Source organism: Rana temporaria, chromosome 1 (genome assembly GCF_905171775.1).
Source record: "Rana temporaria chromosome 1, aRanTem1.1, whole genome shotgun sequence".
Taxonomy (NCBI): domain Eukaryota; kingdom Metazoa; phylum Chordata; class Amphibia; order Anura; family Ranidae; genus Rana; species Rana temporaria.
The window spans coordinates 469,507,064-469,526,427 of NC_053489.1; the positions used below are offsets into that span (position 1 = coordinate 469,507,064).

General features: G+C 38.4%; 1 protein-coding gene across 10 annotated transcripts in view; it reads left to right on the forward strand.

Annotated features, from left to right (window-relative positions):
• Positions 1–19,364, forward strand: part of CAMK2D (calcium/calmodulin dependent protein kinase II delta) — a 373,137-nt gene that overhangs the window by 333,167 nt on the left and 20,606 nt on the right. For 9 of the 10 annotated variants that reach the window (XM_040328594.1, XM_040328611.1, XM_040328586.1 and 6 more), the window contains one exon: positions 3,669–3,717. In XM_040328594.1, coding sequence (XP_040184528.1) covers positions 3,669–3,717 — 49 coding nt within the window. Of the gene's footprint in view, positions 1–3,668; positions 3,718–13,696; positions 13,885–19,364 lie in introns of those variants that run through there. The other variant, XM_040328664.1, reaches the window with a different exon arrangement.

Here is a 19,364-nt window from a genome sequence, read left to right on the forward strand (position 1 = left end):
TTCTAAGCAAGGGTATTGCCCTTCTAAAGTGGTTGTTACCAGAACAGGTTGCCCCAATTGGAAGATTTTTTTCCACCCCCCAGCCCGCCCGCCTTTTCTTTCCTGTGAAAGCTCAGCATTTCCTATCCCATGGATTTCCCATCAATTTTCTTTACTAGAAACAATGATCACCAGGACCGATAGTGATCCCTTGGGCCACCTGACAGGGGTTCTAATGGCATCAAAGAAAGCTCTGGCTTTACATACACTTTAAGGCTAGTCATAAACGGATTAATAAAATATATTGATATTCTCTTTTTCAATTATCTGGCTACCTCTATTGTGTACTGTACGTCCTTTTGCATCCACATGCCTGTGTGAAAGGGCCCCTACTCATGTTTCCAGCAGAGGTCTGTGTTTCATCTTTCATCACAAATCATACTGAGCTTTCAGTTGATTAACAGAAAATGTAAAGCAATGAATACGTGAACCATTTTATACTATTTGGTCAAGTCATTTCTGTTTCAAGATTTGCAATCTGCTGTATTGTGCATGTATGTGTGTGAATAATATACTGTATGCATGTATATATTATATATTATATATACACATGCAATATATGTGCATGTGTGTGTGTTTTTTTTGTTTGTTTTTTTAACATTTTACAACATATGACCACAGTTCTGTAAAAAAAAAATACGTTTTTTTTTCCAGAGTTGTTATATGCAGTGAAATATTATGTGTAAACTCTACATTCCATGGATCTGTTACTTTTGTTTTTTTACTGAGGCTTCCTACTAAGAAACGAATGCTGGCCATACATTACATAATTCTCATGATCTGAATCTTCCTTTCAATAGTTAGGTGTTGTAGGGGTGAAGGGAACAGTGATCATAAAGATTGTGTGGCATGTTACTTCAGGTTTGTGCTGACAGGAATTTTGTACACACATAGGGGAAGATCCACAAAAGAATTACGCCGGCGTATCTATTGTTTTGTATCTTCAAAACAAGATACGACGGCATCTCTGGTCGTTCCGACAGGCGTACGTCTTAGTACGCCGTCGGATCTAAGATGCGCATTTTTTTACGTCGTTTGCGTTCGGCTTTTTCCGGCGTATAGTTAAAGCTACTGTTATGAGGCGTACTCAATGTTAAGTATGGCCGTCGTTCCCGCATAGAAATTTGAAATTTTTATGTCGTTTGCGTAAGTCGTTCGCGAATAGGGATTTGCGTAGGATGACGTCACCGTCGGAAGCATTGGCTTGTTCCGGGTTAATTTCGAGCATGCGCACTGGGATAGCCCCACGGACGGCGCATGCGCAGTTAAAAAAAACATTGTTTACATCGGGTCACGACGTATTTACATAAAACACGCCCCCATCACAGAGATTTGAATGCCGTGCCATTACGCCGCCAAAGATACACTACGCCGCCGTAACTTACGGCGCGGATTCTTTGTGGATTTGAAAAAAAAAGTAAGTTACGGCTGCGTAGTGTATCTAAGGTACGCTACGCCCGGCGGAATAATGCGCCGCTGACTGTGGATCTTCCCCATAGTATTCTTTCTTGTGGCTTTGCTTATTTGTGCTACGAAATGCAGATTCCATCTCTTTAAAACCCAGTTAAATAGTGTAATGTATAATGTTTCAAACAATGCTGGCATTTGAGTGTGGTTCTGTGCATAACCTGCCCCATGAAAAATGTAAACCACTGTAATAATTTTTTTTTTAAAAGTACTATAAAAAGGGGCGTTACTCATTTATTCCTATGTAAACTGTAACGGTTGTAGGCCAAGATTTATGTAAGGCAAATACAGTATGTAACAGTTTTGCAATGTCACCATGATGGAAGTGATTAAAGTGAGCTAAATCTAAAAATCATTTAGCACAGCTCTCCAATACATACACACTTCACCCTTGTATATAATTGTACAAATGCTGCATGTACTAAGAATACCTGAAGATCCTGCCAAAAATGCAATCAGTCACTAGCTTCCTTTAGTGGATAGATAATGCTGCTTCGGCTGCACTGAAATAGCATCCGGGGCAGAACAATAGGCAGTTAGTATGAAAATGGAGGGGATGCTGAGACTGTAAAAAAGGAAGGGTTATGGCAAGGAGGGGAGGGGAATTTGCTATAGCCCAGCAGGAGAGCCGACAACACTACTTGTTAGGAGCGGACTGCATTTCTGGCAGGACCTTTAGGATTTACTTGCAGTGTTTTTAAAAAGACATATAAGTAAAACAGGTAAATGTTTGTGAGTAAAAAATTTGGTAATACTGCGCTGTCAATAAACAAAATATTGGAGATGCTGCAACTTTAAATGTGAGACTTTTTTCTAAAACTGGTGCACTCAAAATCTGATGCAGCTGTGCATGGTAGCCAATCAGCTTCTAATCTCAGCTTATTCAATTATACTTTGGTAATAAATAAATGCAGTCGCATCATGGCAGCATTGATTTGAATTTAAATATTTTAAATCTTGTGTCTGAATTCTCAGTGGTTTATAGAAATAAAAGCTCTAAATTAGGGAGCGCCCAAAGTTTAGAAAGCTGTGTCTACTAATATTAGACTTCTGCACTACATAAATGACATACAAAAAGACAAACCTAGTAAGCTTGTCTGGCTGTAAAATCCTCTATAATAAGCGTATACCATTATACATTATTTCAGTGTTTTTTTATATGTATCAGCTAGGCTATCCCTTGTGCTAATAACCCCAGGGATAGTCAATTTTTATTTGTGGTTCATTGCATTATTGTTTATAGGTTTGAAATAACACATTTCTTCAACACAAACATGATTCTTGACTAGCTATTTTAAGCCATTTGGGCCCTGTAGCAAAAGCTCATAAAAAAAGAGCAAAGAACAAAAAAATCAACTAAAGTTGCATCTCTTCTTTTCTAATGAATATGCCATCTTTGTTATCTGAAATTCAATAATTTACCTATGGTGGAAACAAATTCACTTACATGAATGTTTTATGGTTTTGTTGTCTTTTGTCAATTGTGTTAAATCTAAAAATTGTGTTTGTGTTATTAGGCTATATTGCCATGTGTACTTTCATTTATTTTGTGTGTAAATGTTGTTTGAGCTAATTTTTTAATTCTGGATTGTCTGTTTCAGTTGGTTTGAATGTTGCTTTACTCAGCGAGCTAATTTTTGCTAGGATACCCTATAAATGACAGGTAGCCATGCAGGCAAGGTATAGCCACCAGAATTTGTTTTGCAATTCTTTTTGTAATTGTCCATACTTGGATTGCCTGAAAATGTGTATTGAGTGTATATATATGAGTGTAAAAAAGGTTGGGTAGAGAATGGCACCAGATTATTTTCTTGAAAACAACAAAAGGCTGGGAAAACCCAAACTCAGATAACTTCTGTCTTTAAGATAATTTTTCCTTATGGTTTTCTGAGGACTCATTGCACCTATACGTATATTGTACAATTGTGTTTTGATTTGACCATAACCAGTTTCATCAGGGAATGTTTGTCATTTGGTTTTGCCATCTTCAGCTCTGTAATCTAGAAATGTAATGGTAAAACTAGGAATCGGCTAGAGGTTGTCTATTAGCTTCCCAGTGTAGTCACAATATGTTGGCAGTTCCCAGAGTCTCCATGTCACTGTATGGTTTCTGTAGCTTCACTGAGTTCTCTTGTCCTCATTGCTTGTTTGCTTTTCTGCAGGAGTCAACAGAGAGTTCAAATACCACCATTGAAGATGAAGATGTAAAAGGTAAGGCATAAATAGAAGGTATAACATATACTTTACACTGCAGAGAGAGGCTGTATTGTTCTGAAAAGGTAACCAGAAGTCTGAAATGCATTGCAAAGGTCATGATGGGTGTTCCGTCCATCTTGTTAAAGTAACACTAAACGATATCATTGTTTTCCAAAAATAATTCATCCACATCCATCACTTAATGGTCCTGTAATAATTTTTTCTAAAATTGTTTCTTACTGCGTCTTTCTGCCTCCTTGTAATGTACTCTGTAAGCTCCCGAACCTCTCCTTTCCAATGATGTGCAGTGCCCTATGCACACTACACATGCCATAGTCCATCTAGGAAACAAGCAATAGTGGGTGGCTGCATTCCTACATACAGTGGGACCATGGAGGATGAATGTAGCCACCCTCTACCAAGAATTCAGATCACAGCATGGAAAGGGGAATTTGGAGATCTTTAGGAATCTAAGAGCAATAGATGGTAAATTTAGAGTTATGAATAAACATAGAATTATTTTTTGGTGTCACTTTAATTTTGTAGAAGGAAAAGCATTTTAAAAACTTTCCTTACTTCCTTAACAATGCATTTATTAAGGACAAAGAAGCATGTCTGCATTAATCAATATGTCAGTTCTATTTCACATACTAATTTACTCAGCTGTTAATTTCTGTAAATTGAAAAATTGTCTGAAGGCCTGATGTGGATTTTATGATGTTGTATGTGCACTGAAGTTTGGTATAGCTTGCAAGCCTGTTTGTGTTTAATGCCTTATACATGAGAGTTGTAGCCTTGCTTTTAATACTAACTGCTAGCTTTTTATAAAAAAAAACACAGTTCTAGCTTTATTTCTTACAATTAGACTACATTGGATCAGCGAACTAACATTATATTGTTAATATCAGTATTATGTTTTAACAAGCACAAAATACATGTTCACAAAATGGCATTGGTAATTTTATAAACTTCTGTTCCGATGCCTGTGTCATTTTCCAGCTATTCCAAATAAGCTTTGCTTTTCCGTAGAGAAGTTTTATATTTACTATTTCATTTTTTGATTATGTGTCCAGAAAGTTTTTGGGAAAAAAAACATAAACACAATCATACCATTTCATGCAAATTATTTATCATATAGAAAAACATATCAGAATTAAAGGTAACAGTTTACTCATAATTCAGTTTAGTTGGAAGCAAATTAAACAAAAAGGCAGATAGTTATTTGTTTTATAAATATTTCAAAATGCAAAGCAATAGTTCATGCATACATTAATATTCGGTGGAAATTGTTTTGTGGGTTTGTCAGGAACGACTCTACTAAACAGCATCACAAAGTATGTGAGAAATATAATCTGTTGCAGTACATGTGCAAGCCTCTGAAGTCTGATCATTTATTTTCTATAACATACATATAACAATATTTTTTTTTTTTATCAACTATCGCATAAATATGTCACTTATTTATGTATTTGGAAAATAAAAAATTAAAGAGGTCTGTTGTGGATCAGTTTGAAAACTCATGGCAGATAGTGGTTCTGTAGCCACAAATAGAGTGTGTTCCCAACACATATACAACATATCGAATCTTGGTCTCTGCCTCTAACTGGAAATACGCAGTTCCCAAGTTACATATTATTTGTCTAGCCCTGTTTGCACTCTGCACCATACCGTCGTGAGGGCATTTTTTTTGCAGACCCAAAGAGAAAACAACATTGGCATCTGCTTGATTGGTTCTGTGTCATGATTGCCAGACATCATAGAGTGCATCCGGGAGGTATTCACAGTGCTTCACTTTTTCTAAATTTTTGTTATGTTACAGGCCTTCTTTTCAAAATTGATTAGCAATATCCCATAATGACAACGTAAAATATATTTTTTTTAAATCTTTGCAAATTTAATAAAAAATAAAAAATGGAAAAAATCACATAAGACTGTCGGTTTATTATCTGCTACTCTGTAGCAATTATATTCATTGCCTCTTTTAATATGAAAATCTAACAAAGCTATCAAACTTAAAGTACTTAATACTTCCACTATTTAAAAAATGTAGGTGCATTATGTTCTTTAATTGTGCATACTCTTCCATAGATTCCAAGATCTCCTTATACCTACCAAAGAAAAGCAGTAATTACTTTAAAAGCAATTGTAATATTTTTAATGTTAACTGAAGTTAACAAGTTCATAAGAAAGTATAGGTAAACCATATTAACTCAATAATACAGTCCCATATCATCAGTCCTATTCTTCCTTTACATAGTTCTTTTAATTTCTCATAAATTCTTGTGACCCTTAATTCATGTGAGGGCCAAATAAAGCTTTTTATCGCAATCCCTGCGTCCGTGTATACTGGGATCTTCCCCTCCAGAATTTATATAAAAAAAACAGAACCATAGTGTAGTATGTTTTGTTTTTCTTTTTCGGTGTTCCATTATATGTCTTTGTTTTTGTCATTTTTTTGTATGTAACTTCTGGAGGGGAAGAGCACAGTGTGAAAGGAAGAAAACATGGACACCTGGATTGCGATAAAAAGCTTTATTTGTCCCTCACATGCATTAAGGGTAACAAGGTTCAGTGAGAATTTTAGAGAACTTTGAAAAATTAGTATAGGACTGATGATATGGGACTGTATTATTGAGTTAATATTGAAGCACTGGTTTACCTTTTCTTACTATTAGCATACCCACCCTGGGTGTGCCGAGTAGTTCCAGCTGCTGGGGTAATTTTATAGTTTTAGCTGAATATCAATCTAATATATTGTAATTTCATTTAAAAAAAACACAATTTTTTAAAACCAAATCTAATGCCGCGTACACCTGATCGGTCAAACCGATGAGAACGGTCTGATGGACCGTTTCCATCGGACCAAACCGATCGTGTGTGGGCCCCATCGGCTATTTATCCATAGGTTAAAAAAAAGCAATCTTGTTTTAAATTTAACCGATGGATACCTAACCGATAGAAAAAAAACGATTGTTTGTAGGCACGTCCATCGGTTAAAGATTCAGGCATGCTCAGAATCAAGTCGACGCATGCTTGGAAGCACTGAACTTAATTTTTTTCAGCACGTCGTTGTGTTTTATGTCACCGCGTTCTGACACAATCTTTTTTTTTAACCGATCGTGTGTAGGCACGACTGACCATCAGGCCCCATACACACCATAGAATCTATCCGCAGATAAATCCCATCAAATGGGTTTCTGCGGATAGATCCTATGGTGTGTACACGCCAACGGATATTTATCCGCAGATAAATCTCCCCTGGAATGGATTTCCAGCAGATAAATATTTGTCGACATGCACAGAATATCTATCTGCTGGAATCCATTCCAACGGATGGATCCGCTCGTCTGTACAGACTTACCGGATCCATCCGTCCAAAGGGATTCCCCGCACGCGCCGTAATGAATAGACGCATGCGTGGAATTCCTTATATGACAGCGTCGCGCCCGTCGCCGCGTCATAATAGCGGCGACGGCGCGACACGTCATCGGCAGAGGATTTCAGCGCGGATTTCAATGCGATGGTGTGTACACGCCATCGCATTGAAATCCTCTGAAATCTTAGAGAGGATTTATCCGCGGATACGGTCCGCTGAACCGTATCTGCGGATAAATTCTATCGTGTGTATGGGGCCTCAGTCAGCTTCATTGGTTAACCAATGAAAACGGTCCATCAGACTGTTCTCATCGGTTTGACCGATTGTGTGTACGCGGCATAAGACAAATCTACCAAATTCTGCATCCTACAGCATATTTGAAAAACTCATTCCATTGCCTAGTTTTAATTTTTTTTATAAAAGTCCTTAAAACAAAAACTTTTTTTAAAATAGGAATTTTGGTCAATTTTATTAAATTATTTATGTAACCTTTTAAATTAGTTATTTTTATAACTTGTACTCAATTCTCATCGTATGAGTAAGCATTTAATACTAGGTCATTACTTGCTGCAGTGTACATTGTATGCAGGTCATACTGGTAAGAAAGTGTAGCTCTGTACTTGTTGATGATTCTGACAGACTGAAGAACCAGGTCAGCTATGTGTAACCTACTATAAGTCCATCAGAAAGGGCTCACTCAAAGCACAGCACTCATTAGCACATGCAGTGCTGGTGTGCATTTTAACCAATTAAGCCCCGTGATTCGGCACTGCATCTCTTTAACTGACAATTGCGCGGTCGTGCGACATGGCTCCCAAACAAAATTGACGTCCTATTTTTCCAACAAATAGAGCTTTCTTTTGGTGTTATTTGATCACCTGCGCATTTTTTATGTTTTGCACTCTAAACAAAAATAGAGCGACAATTATAAAAAAAATCAATATTTTTTTACTTTTTGCTATAATAAATAGCCCCAAAAAATATATAAAAAAAAGTTTTTTTTCCTCAGTTTAAAAATCGCAATAAGAGTTTATTGGTTTGCGCAAAAGTTATAGCATTTACAAAATAGGGGATAGTTTTATGGCATTTTTATTAATTTTTTTTTTTACTAGTAATGTCGATTGGTGATTTTTTTTCGTGACTGTGACATTATGGCGGACACTTGGACACTTTTGACACATTTTTGGGACCATTGTCATTTTCACAGCGAAAAGTGCTATAAAAATGCACTGATTACTGTAAAAATGACACTGGCAGTGAATGGGTTAACCAGGAGGTGGCGCTGTAGGGGTTAAGTGTGCCCTAAGGGAGTGTTCTTACTGTGGGGGGGGGGGGGGGAATGGCTGTGTGTGTGACTTTACTGATCATCGTTCCCTAACACAGGGAACGGACGATCAGTGACAGCCTCACTAGGAAGCACGGGGAAAGGTTTGTTTACACTTACCTCTCCCCGTTCTTTCTCTCTGTGAACCGATCGCGAGACACCGGCGGCGATCGGGTCCGCGGGTCACGGAGGACAGGACCGGGTTGCGAGCGCGCTCGCGACCCACGGCTGTGCTTCTTGTACGTCCATATGCCCAGTCGTGCCATTCTGCCGACGTAAATAGTCGTGCGGCGGTCCTTAAGGCTTAAGTCCTTAAGTCCTTAAGGCTTCAATGCAGGTTGCTCCAACACACATTGCAATGCATTTTTATAAATTGACTTCAGTGTTATTACACTCTGCAAAAATGCCACATTGTTGTGTGAACTGAAGTCTTAGTACAGGGGGCTATTTGCCTTGTCCTTGGGATGGGAATGAATTGAGCTCACCTTCCACACCTGCTAGTTACAAAGAGGAAATTATTAAATATTTATATGCACAATTTTTTTATATTTACATATCGTAAATATGTTTTAGATTCTAAATATATTATGTAAAGAATTTAATGAAAAAACAGTGTACATTGTTTTTAACGTGCATCTAAACTCTAGAAGAAAATATTTACTAGACCTAGATGCAGTGACTGCTTTAGTTTTATTTTCATTTTTTTTTCACTTGGTATTCTTGCAAATAACACATCTTGCCATTGGGTGCCAGCACTCATTTACTGTCTGTGAAGAATGCAGTGTTGTCACCCTAGTACAGGAATCGTGTTAGGACTAGAGAACTTCCCCTTGCCTCCTCTCTTCTTCTCCATAACATGGAGGGGGTAGGAAGTGATCTGTAGTTCACAAAGTAAGCTGGGAACTGTTCCTATAAGTAGCAGTAAACAGGGGCAGAGAGCATTTATGGCAGGATCAACAAGTATTTTATTGTAGTTATCAAACAGATATAGCAAAATGCTCATTGGTATATTTACTAGACCAGACAGAGCAAATACGAAGTTCAGTGTAGGGTTTACATATACTGTACTATCTTGCAAGAAATACATATAATATATAATTTGTGCCAACAGGTCCTAATTTACATGATGCATCTTTGTTCTAAGCCTGTGACAGTAAGGCCCCTTTCACATATGCGGATCATTTGGCCGTTTTTTATCCACCCATCCGATAGTTGAAAAAATCGATGCATCTCTATGGAAAAACGGAAATCCTCCATTTACATCCTTTTACATCCGCTTCCGTCAACATTCATTTTTTTGAACAGATCAAACTGATGACAAACTGATGTAAACTTTATCTGTTTTTTTTTCTTTGAAAAAACATGTCTGAACTGATGAAACAAACAATCCACATGTGTGAAAGGGGCCTAAGTATTGAGGCAGCCAAGCAAATATAATTTTTTTTTTAGAAGTGGGTATCTTTGGCAATCCATATATTTCTGATATGATGAGAAAGAGTGGCACACCAAATGAAGATAGTTGATACAAAGTGCAGAAACTCATCACCAAACCATCCAATAACATCTGGTCCCAATGAATAGGGGATTTCCTCCAAAAGCTTGCTGTGCATGCATCTCCAGTAAATAAGGAGACCCCCTGCCTCCAGTCCAAGAAAAGCCTACATATTTCTCTCATGACAACTTTGTTAAATAAAAATATCCCAATAAGTGTTTCTAGAAAAATATATAGGAAGTGCTAAAATAGATGATGTTTAAACAGAACTAATATGCTGCTCTTAGAACTATTATTATCCCCTTTAGCAAAAAGTGTACATATCTGACTGCCGCTTCACAAATACATTTATACTAATTATGGATGCAGATATGTAACTGTGAAGCAAAGTAAAAATCCTTTGGTAGATGGATCACTTCTCAACTTTGCCTATATGCCATCACCCTCAAATGAAATCTGCTTAAGGCTTCATTTCAATGGACGTTTTTACAGCCACTTTTTTTAGTCTTTTTTACAGCTTAAAAACGCCTGTCCATGTTTTTTTTTTTCTTTTTTTGAGCTCGAGCTCAAAAACGCTGCGGTAGCGTTTTTCGCGTTTATTGAGCGTTTTTGAGCGTTTTTTAACATCTGGCATTTTTACAGCTCTAAGGCTGGAGCTTCAGAACGCACTGGTCCTGTTTTTTTTTGCAGCTTAAAAACGGCTCAGCCATCTACAGCTCAAAAACGTCATGGTGGGCATGAGGCCATAGACCAGTGGTTCTCAACCTTTCTAGTGCCGTGACCCCTTGATAAAATTTCCCAAGTTGTGGGGACCCCAACAGTAAAATAATTTCCGTAGCTTGGGTTGTCAGCACCCAAGACAAGACAAGCAATTTGCGCCCCTAACCCACGGAAATTTAGCCTTTCCTGAGTCCCCTCCACTCGTACAGTATTAAAACCTGATATGGTACATTTTAGGATGTGCCACTCTATCTCTCTATCCTAATTTCTTGTCCCCCCCCCCCCCATCTCACTCTCTAGCTGGCTTTCTTGTTCTTTCTCTAATTCTTTCTCTTCCTTTTTCTCTCCTCCTACCCCTCTTTTCCTCTCTCTTCCATGTATTCTCTATTTTTATTCCTTCTTTTACTTTTTGGTGAGGGGATGGGATGAGTGGCAATGCTGGGGGGAGTTCTGATCTGCCAACTTAGGTGCTCTTGATTAAGGGCATCTGCTGGTCTGAGAACTGTAGTGGAGACCGCAAAAAGGGTGGGAGAGTGGTGCAGGCTTCAGGAACAGCCCAGGATTTGGTGACCCCTGGCAAATCATCATTTGACCCCCAAGGGGGTCCCGACCCCCAGGTTGAGAACCACTGCCATAGACTAACATGGAGAGCCGTTTTTAAGCTGCAAAAAAAGTTCAGAAAAGTGGTTGTAAAAACGTCCCAAAACATCCATGGAAATGAAGCCTTACAATTATGATTTTTAAACACAGGCCGCACACTGCTGGCACCATTCAGACGAGAAAACTAAATATTTCCAGCAGCACTGAAAAACAAATGCATTACACGTTCCATTTTTCATACTACTTCAGTTTCAGTTCATCTTGGACAGTCTGTCTGTTTTAAGTGAACATTTTTTAGAACCTCTATTTCCTGGCATCTTAATTCTGCCACTTAGCTTGGACTCAGGACAAGTTACTTTATATGGTCTTTTTACATTTTTCTGTCAAATATTATGTACTAAGAACAGATGTTCCTAAGTAAATACTTTTTTACAGCGAGACATTGGATTTCTTATAAATATGATTTAAGGCTCCATGCACACTAGTGTTTTTTTTTTTTTTTAAGCTAAAAAAAGCTGGATAGAAAATGCTGGTAATAGCTTTTTGTAGTAGCGTTTTCACAGTTCTTTTTAAAAAAGAAAAAAAAATGCTCAAAAAATTATATTAGTAGTATCTAGTAGTGTAAGCTCCAAAAACTCTACAAAACCTTTTATTCTGCTCATTGATGCTGAAGTTCAAAAAACGCTAATTGCTAAATATCGTGTTCATGGACACATAGCATATCACTATTTAGCTTCTAGGAGCAAGAACAATTATAATAGCAGCTTCTAGAAACTTAAAAAAACGCTAGTGTGCATGGAGCCTTAGTGACTGTCCAGCTGCCAGATAACTTCATTAATGTGCCATTGCAACCTGGGCACAATTGCTTTAGAAGGGTACACTAGTGACATTAAGGGTCTAATAGAGCTCTGATATCTCCTTAAAGTAAAAATGCTTTCGATTTTATTTAACTACCCTTAGGATCAAGTGCACTTGGTCCTATTTTGATTTGTGGCAGTATTGTCCTTAATGTGATTGTATACCCCTTTAGCATATTTTTACCTACAAGTAAGCCTATAATAAGGCTTACCTGTAGGTAAAATTAATATCTCCTAAACCTGTACGATTTAGGAGATATTCACCTTGCATGCAGCCACTGACATGACCTCTGAAGGTTTGGCAGGAGCTGCTGAAAATCAGAGCTCCGTGCAGGAGCCGGAAGAAACGCGGAGGGGAAATGTCAGCTGTCAGCTCCCTTGGTGGTGACCGGGATGCGATGCCGACGCTTGGTTCTAAGGTAAGTAGTTAATAATGAGCTAGTATGCGGTGCATACTAGCTCATTATGCCTTTGCCTTTCAGGGTTTTTTTTGTGGCTATACAACCACTTTAAAGTGCACTTCTGTATGCTGGCTGTAGCTCCAATCTTTTTTGAAGCCTAAATTATGTGCATTCCTGTGGGGGGAGGTACAGCCAGTACAGAACTCCTCCCACTCTTTAGGCTAAATGATCTGTCACTATCATGAATGAACAATCAGCTCTGCTTGGTTGAAGCTGTGGTTCTGTGTAAAGTATCTGCCGATTCCCTGTATGAAGTAAAAGTAATGGCATATACGTATTATGGGCTGCAGCTCTGAATGATCTTTTTACTGTTGTTACAAGCAGTGCTGATCATTTATTCATAACAGCGATAGATCACTGAGCACTGTGGCTCTGTGTATATATTAGCAACTTGATTTTACACATAAAAGCTGACCACACAGCTTTGCAGCACTGTGTGAGCTTTCCCTTTTATGATTGAACATGTAAAAGTGAAAGATCACTCACGTTTTTTTTTACTGGTAAATGTAAACATAAACAAAAAAAGCAAGAAAAGAGTAATTATGACTAATTAGTGTAAAATGTTAATTAGGACCTAAATAGAAATATTAAATTTTTTACATTGTCTTAACTGCTGTGCAGATCTCATGCAATCTCTATGCGATGCAAATTCCGCCATTCAGATTGTATGGCTGAATTCACATCGCATTCGAACCAAAATTGTGCATGACCATTTTTTTTCCGCACCAGAATCGGATCGCAACATTACCGTTTTAACTTTCAATAATATAGCATGGGATTAGCACTGACATCTGAACAGAAGCTTTGTTACTTTGTTTATCTTTCTGTCTATGCATTTTAATTCTGCTTGCCATGTTCTTGTTTCATACATTTGTTTTGTCTTTCATATTATTTGTTCTTTTTCTTTTTCATTCTTGCATGCCTAAAGTACAGCCTACACAGTGGAGGGTAGCAGGAAGAGCTTCTTTTCAGCTAATCAGTTTTCCCGCTGCTGCTCCTCCTCTTCTTTGTCTACTGTACCTTCCTCTTCATCATCTTGCTGGTCGCCATCCTTAGAGTGCCCAGGTGGCCGCACCTGCTGCCAGTACTTGCTGAAGATTCTGGTTTCTCTATACATCTTCATTTTCATTTGTTCATATGTTGTGTTTCTTTCCATCAATTCAGCGTCAAAGTGCACAGAAAACACAAACTCAAAGAGTCACTCGAATGAATCTGAGCCTTTTCAGGGCAACCTTTCATCTGTGCAGTGTAAGTTAAGGAGACAGGAATGCAAGCTGCACTTTGAACAATGCAAAAGACTAAAGTGCTTTACAAGTTGTTATCTAGGTAGAGATTGAAATAAGTGTACAATGTAAACCTTTGAGTGTGAGAAATAAAGCCTCATTTCATGCTTTTGAAAACAGACCTGGACCAAGCTCAACTAATTACCCACACTGTGTTCAGCAGAACTGGGACTTCCTGTTCCACTCCTGAAACATAATTGAATAAGGATGAGTGCTGCTCAGTCATTTACAGGAAGCTTTATAGTGTCTAAATAAACACAATGCTAAGGCTGAGAGGTGGGCGTCACAATCTCCATTTCAGCCAGTTAGAGGAAGCTTTGTATTCATTCATAAAATACAAAGCTTCCTGTAAATGGCTGAGCAGCGCTCAGCCAGATTCTGCTTTATTCCAGGAGCAAGAAGACGGATAGTCTACATTCAATTGCCAGGACACAGTGCTTTACAGCATATGTAGCTGAGGCTACATACAATTCACACAGCCGTTGCATGTGTTAGTGCAGGACATAGTCCATTTGGACCAAGTTGGTCCAAACAAACTATTTAAAGTTTTCTAAATCATGGAGTAAAGCCTTGTACACATGGTACAATTGTTGGCCAACCGAGCGTCTGATTTTTGTCAAATGGGTATGATCCAGGATCTTGTCTTGCATACCAATGGTACACAATTGTCGTGCCACAAACACGAACATATTGACGTACTAAGAGAAATTTCAGCTCTTGAGTGTTTGGTGAGCATTGATTACAAACATGCGTTTATACTAACGGTAAGATTTTAGGACAACAGTCTGTCAACAGACAATCCCCTGCCAACAATCGTATCGTGTGTACGAGGCTTTAGGCTTTAAGAAATGAGCAGAGTTTTGCAAGAATACCATGCTACTGACATTGATGAGGGAATCTTCTGATATACCCCTAGAATCGAGTGGGGAGAGCTTGTCATGAATGTGGTTTGTATGGAGCTTTAAAAGTCACATGCCTTAATCCCCATCCATACACACTATTAGATTTTCTGCAGATTTTTGTCTTCAGATTTACCAAAATCATGTAGTGCAAAGGTCTGCCCGATTGCATACAAATTTAAACTCCTAAGATTTGACCTTAATATTATTTGGTTTTGGTAATTCTGAAGAAAAAAATCTCTAGAAAATCTAATAGTGTGTATGGGGCTTTAAGCCTAAACATTGTGTTGTGTTAAAACTTTTCTAACCTGGTACACCTCCTTCTTTGATTAGTAAAGGCATTAAAGGGTCACTAAAGGAAAAACATTTTTTTTTGCTGAAATGACTGTTTACAGGGTATAGAGACATAAAAGTTAACTGATTCCTTTTAAAAATGATTACAAATAGATAAAAAATCAATCATATAATGTGCCTGTAGGTTAGTTTCACTTTTAAACTGGTTTTATGTTCCTGTGAACTAAAGAGACACACAGAACAAATACAAACAAATCCAGGGCAGTGTTTTGTTTTTAAAATGAATCTGATTGGTTCTGTTAAGTTTTAGACACACAGTAATGACAGCTTAGACCTACAGTGAAAAGCTCCCAGTACCATGGTTATAAGGAAAAAGACAACCAAGAAGTGTGGAGATCAGAGCAGAATTACAGCCACTTCAAAGCAAAAACGAACAATAAGGACATGAAACCAGTACTGCAGTAAGGTAAAGGAAGCTATTTAGCTAAAAAAAAAATTCCTTTAGTGATCCTTTAAAGACCTTGGGCCAAATCCTCAAAAGAGATACGCAGGCGGAACTGCTGTTCAGCCTGCGTATCCCTGTGCCTATCTTTGGAACTGATCCACAGAAGGATTTTTCCAAAGATAGGCATAAGATCTGACATCTGTTAGACACTTACACTGTCAGATCTTAAGATGCAGTACCGCATCCGCCGCTGGGGGCATTTCGAGTCGAAATGCCGCTTTGCGTATGCAAATGAGTACTTAGGCAGATCCACAAAGCTTTTTAGCTTTGTGTTTTCTGCGTAAGTTACGTTTTGCATGCGTAAAATTAGGGATGCTTTTACAAGGTGTAAACTGTTTACACCTTGTAAAAACATACCTTTTTTTCGATCGCCGCTATTTTTTTTAAATGTCAAATTTTATTTTTCGCCGCGTAACTTTTTTTTTCCCCGACGCAACTTTATTGTCCCGTCGCAATCCACAAAGCCCGACGTAACGTAATTTCGCGCGCTGCCCGTCAGGAAAAATGATGTCACACGCATGCGCAGAAGGTCCGGCGCGGGAGCGCGCCTCATTTAAATTGTCATCGCCCCCTGGATGAGAAGACCGCCTTGCGACGGAGGCACTTAAGTTACACAGCCGAAAATTTCTAGGTAAGTGCTTTGTGGATCGGGCACTTAGGTAGAAATTTTCCGCCAGTGTAACTTAACTGCTAAAAGTTAAGTTAGGCAGGTTTTTTGTGGATTTGCCCCCTTGTTCACATCTATGCATTGTGATAATCCACTCATTGCCACACCACATGGAAATGCAACATACACTCATTAATGCATTGTTGTACTATTCATTTTTAACCACTTCAATACAGGGCACTTTCACCCCCTTCCTGCCCAAGCCATTTTTTAGCTTTCAGTGCTGTCACACCTTGAATGACAATTGCGCGGTCATGCAACACTGTACCCAAATGATATTTTTATCATTATTTCCCCACAAATAGAGTTTTCTTTTGGTGGTATTTGATCACCTCTGCGGTTTTTATTTCTTTAGCTATAAACAAAAGAAGAGGGACAAGTTTTCCAAAAACGCAATATTTTTTACATTTGCTATAATAAATATCCAATTTAAAAAAAAAAAAAAAAATGTTTTCCTCACTTTAGGCCGATATGTATTCTTCTACCTATTTTTGATAAAAAAAAATCACAATAAGCGTATATTGATTGATTTGCGCAAAAGTTATAGTGGCTACAAAATAGGGGATAGATTTATAGCATTTTTATTATTTTAATGTTTTTACTAGTAATGGCAGCGATCTGCAATTTTTACCGTGACTGCGATATTGCAGCGGCACATCGGACCCTTTTGACATTTTTTGAGAGCATTCAAATTTATACAGCGATCCGTGCTATAAAAATGCATTGATTACTGTATAAATGTGACTGGCAGGGAAGGGGTTAACACTAGCGGGCAATCAAGGGGTTAAATGTGTTCCCTAGGGAGTGATTTTAACTGTGGGAGTGTCCCTATGTACAAGGGACACACCATCGGTCTCCTCTCCCTGACAGGACATGGATATGTGTGTTTACACACACATATCCACGGTACTGCTCAGTAACTGGGCAATCACGGGTGCCGGGCACACACATCAGCAACCCAGTGATGAGGCGCACGCCGCCTAGTGGCTCGGGAAGGCGAAGACGTACACAAGCGCTTACGGACACACCGAGGCGGATCATTACTGATCTGCCCCGTGTGAAAGGGCCCTTAGACGACAAATAAAATAACAAACAACATGACCAAAAACAAAAACACTTGTATGAACACTGTACATTAAAAGTAAATAATCTACATTAAAAATAATATAAATAATAAAAAATACAAATTAAATGAGGCTAGTTGGGGTTAACAATGCCATAAAAATAGCCATCTGTTCGGTCTGAGTATTACAATAGCATGTATCTAGAATGTGTTATGCCCTGTACACACGGTCAGAATTTCCGATGAAAAAATTCCCCCATGGCTCTAACAACAGCTAGGAAAAGATTGATACATCATAACAGAAGCGTCTCCGAGATCAGAGCACTTTCCCCAGACAAGAAGAATGCAAAGGGAAAGGTGGGTATCAGTCTGTTGTCTCTCTGCATTCCTCTTGCCACACCTTGTCTGGGGAAAGTGCTCTGAGCCAAGGCAAGATGCCATTATGATGGGTCTATCTCCTTTGTAGCTGTTGTTAAATGTGCCACGGGGGAGGGGAAGAGTGCAGGTTTGATCTCATATCTAGACTAAAGAAGCACCTAGCTACATAGGACAAAGTACTACAAATATTACATTACTGAAATAGATGTGCTGTTTTGAGAGTTGCCCAAGGATAAGTGATGAAAAAGGCATCCAACTGTGTTATTTCCCAGGAGCGTTCTTGGAAACAGGAGTTAAAGTGTAACTAAAGGCAAAACTTTTTAGTTTTGAATTTTATGGAGAGGGATTAGAACACCTGACAGTTTTTATTGCTGTTTGTACCCGCATTAGGAAGATTCAAAAATTTTGGGCTGGCATCAGACCACTAATAGATGGGAAATCCTCCAATGGGGACACCAGTTCTGGTGACACAGGTGACACACCAAGATTCCCTCACTTTGGAGGGATTTCCTCTCACTTCCTGTTTTGGCTATGGGACAGGATGTGTAGAAAACACCACCCAATGGGTCACACATGAAAAAATATGACAGGGGTTATAACCCAACCTTATTCTATCCAAAATGTTAAGAAAAAATATTTGCAGTTAGGTACACTTTAAGTGGAGAGTTGGTAACCTCAATGTGTGGACCTATTGTGTAATTTCCACATCCTGTGCAATTAAGTACCCTGAAATGGCAATTTCATCGTCTTGGTTCATTTATTTGACATTGACAATAATTGGATGACATCTAGAACATCATTGAACTGCTGTTTGTGCCATGGTTATATGCAGATAAAAAAACACCTGTAATGTTTTACACATTTTTCTCATACTTATATATACAAAGATAATTTTCAAAGGATTTCAACCTAGTTGCACAGGCCTACTGGCCTAATATATGAATGTGACATTTATAAATAAAGTTCTTGTCAATAATGTGTATTGCGTTTTTCTACTGTAATACATATTTTTTCCTAGGGCACTCATACTTGTAGTATCACATTGTTTCATTGGGTGACAGGATTTTTAGAAAAGGGAGCTTGCAGTGCAAGAGGCAGCCATGTTAACTGTGCCCACCCATAGAAGTCAGTCAGAATTAGGATGTCTTTTGCCATATAACTTAAAAGAAAGACCTGATTGGTTTATTGGCTTATTGCAGTTTGCACTTCCCCATTGTTCTTTGCATGGTCTTAGTTCAGATGGTCACATTCAGTACTGTTAGTATCGCAAAGTACAAATCAGTGTGGCAATCCATATTAATCAGATTTTGGGTAACTGAAGTCAGATAAATTCTGATTTGTTTCTTTGGGTTTGCTTTGCCTGATTCAGTCTGATCCCTGCTTTTATAAATCTAGAACATTAAATCTAGAACATTAGCTAAATTCAGTTTTTTCCCTACTGCACTATAGCCAAAAGACGGCTACAGCAGTGTTCTCCAGTTCTGGGATGACGTCCTTCCACGTCCCCCCATCGGGCATGATCTGTGACCACTGCATCCTTTGGACACAGCTAATCACAGATCAGGGTAAAAGGCCAATTACATTGGCTCTTTACCATGTGATCAGCTAGTCGCATGTAAACAGAATTTTCAGTTACCGGCATTCCTCTACTCACATGCTGTCTCTGTGTGAGCAAAGGAGAGCCGATAACCAGCAAGCCTGACAGGGCACATTAAGTACATTGTTTACACTGATAATCAGGAC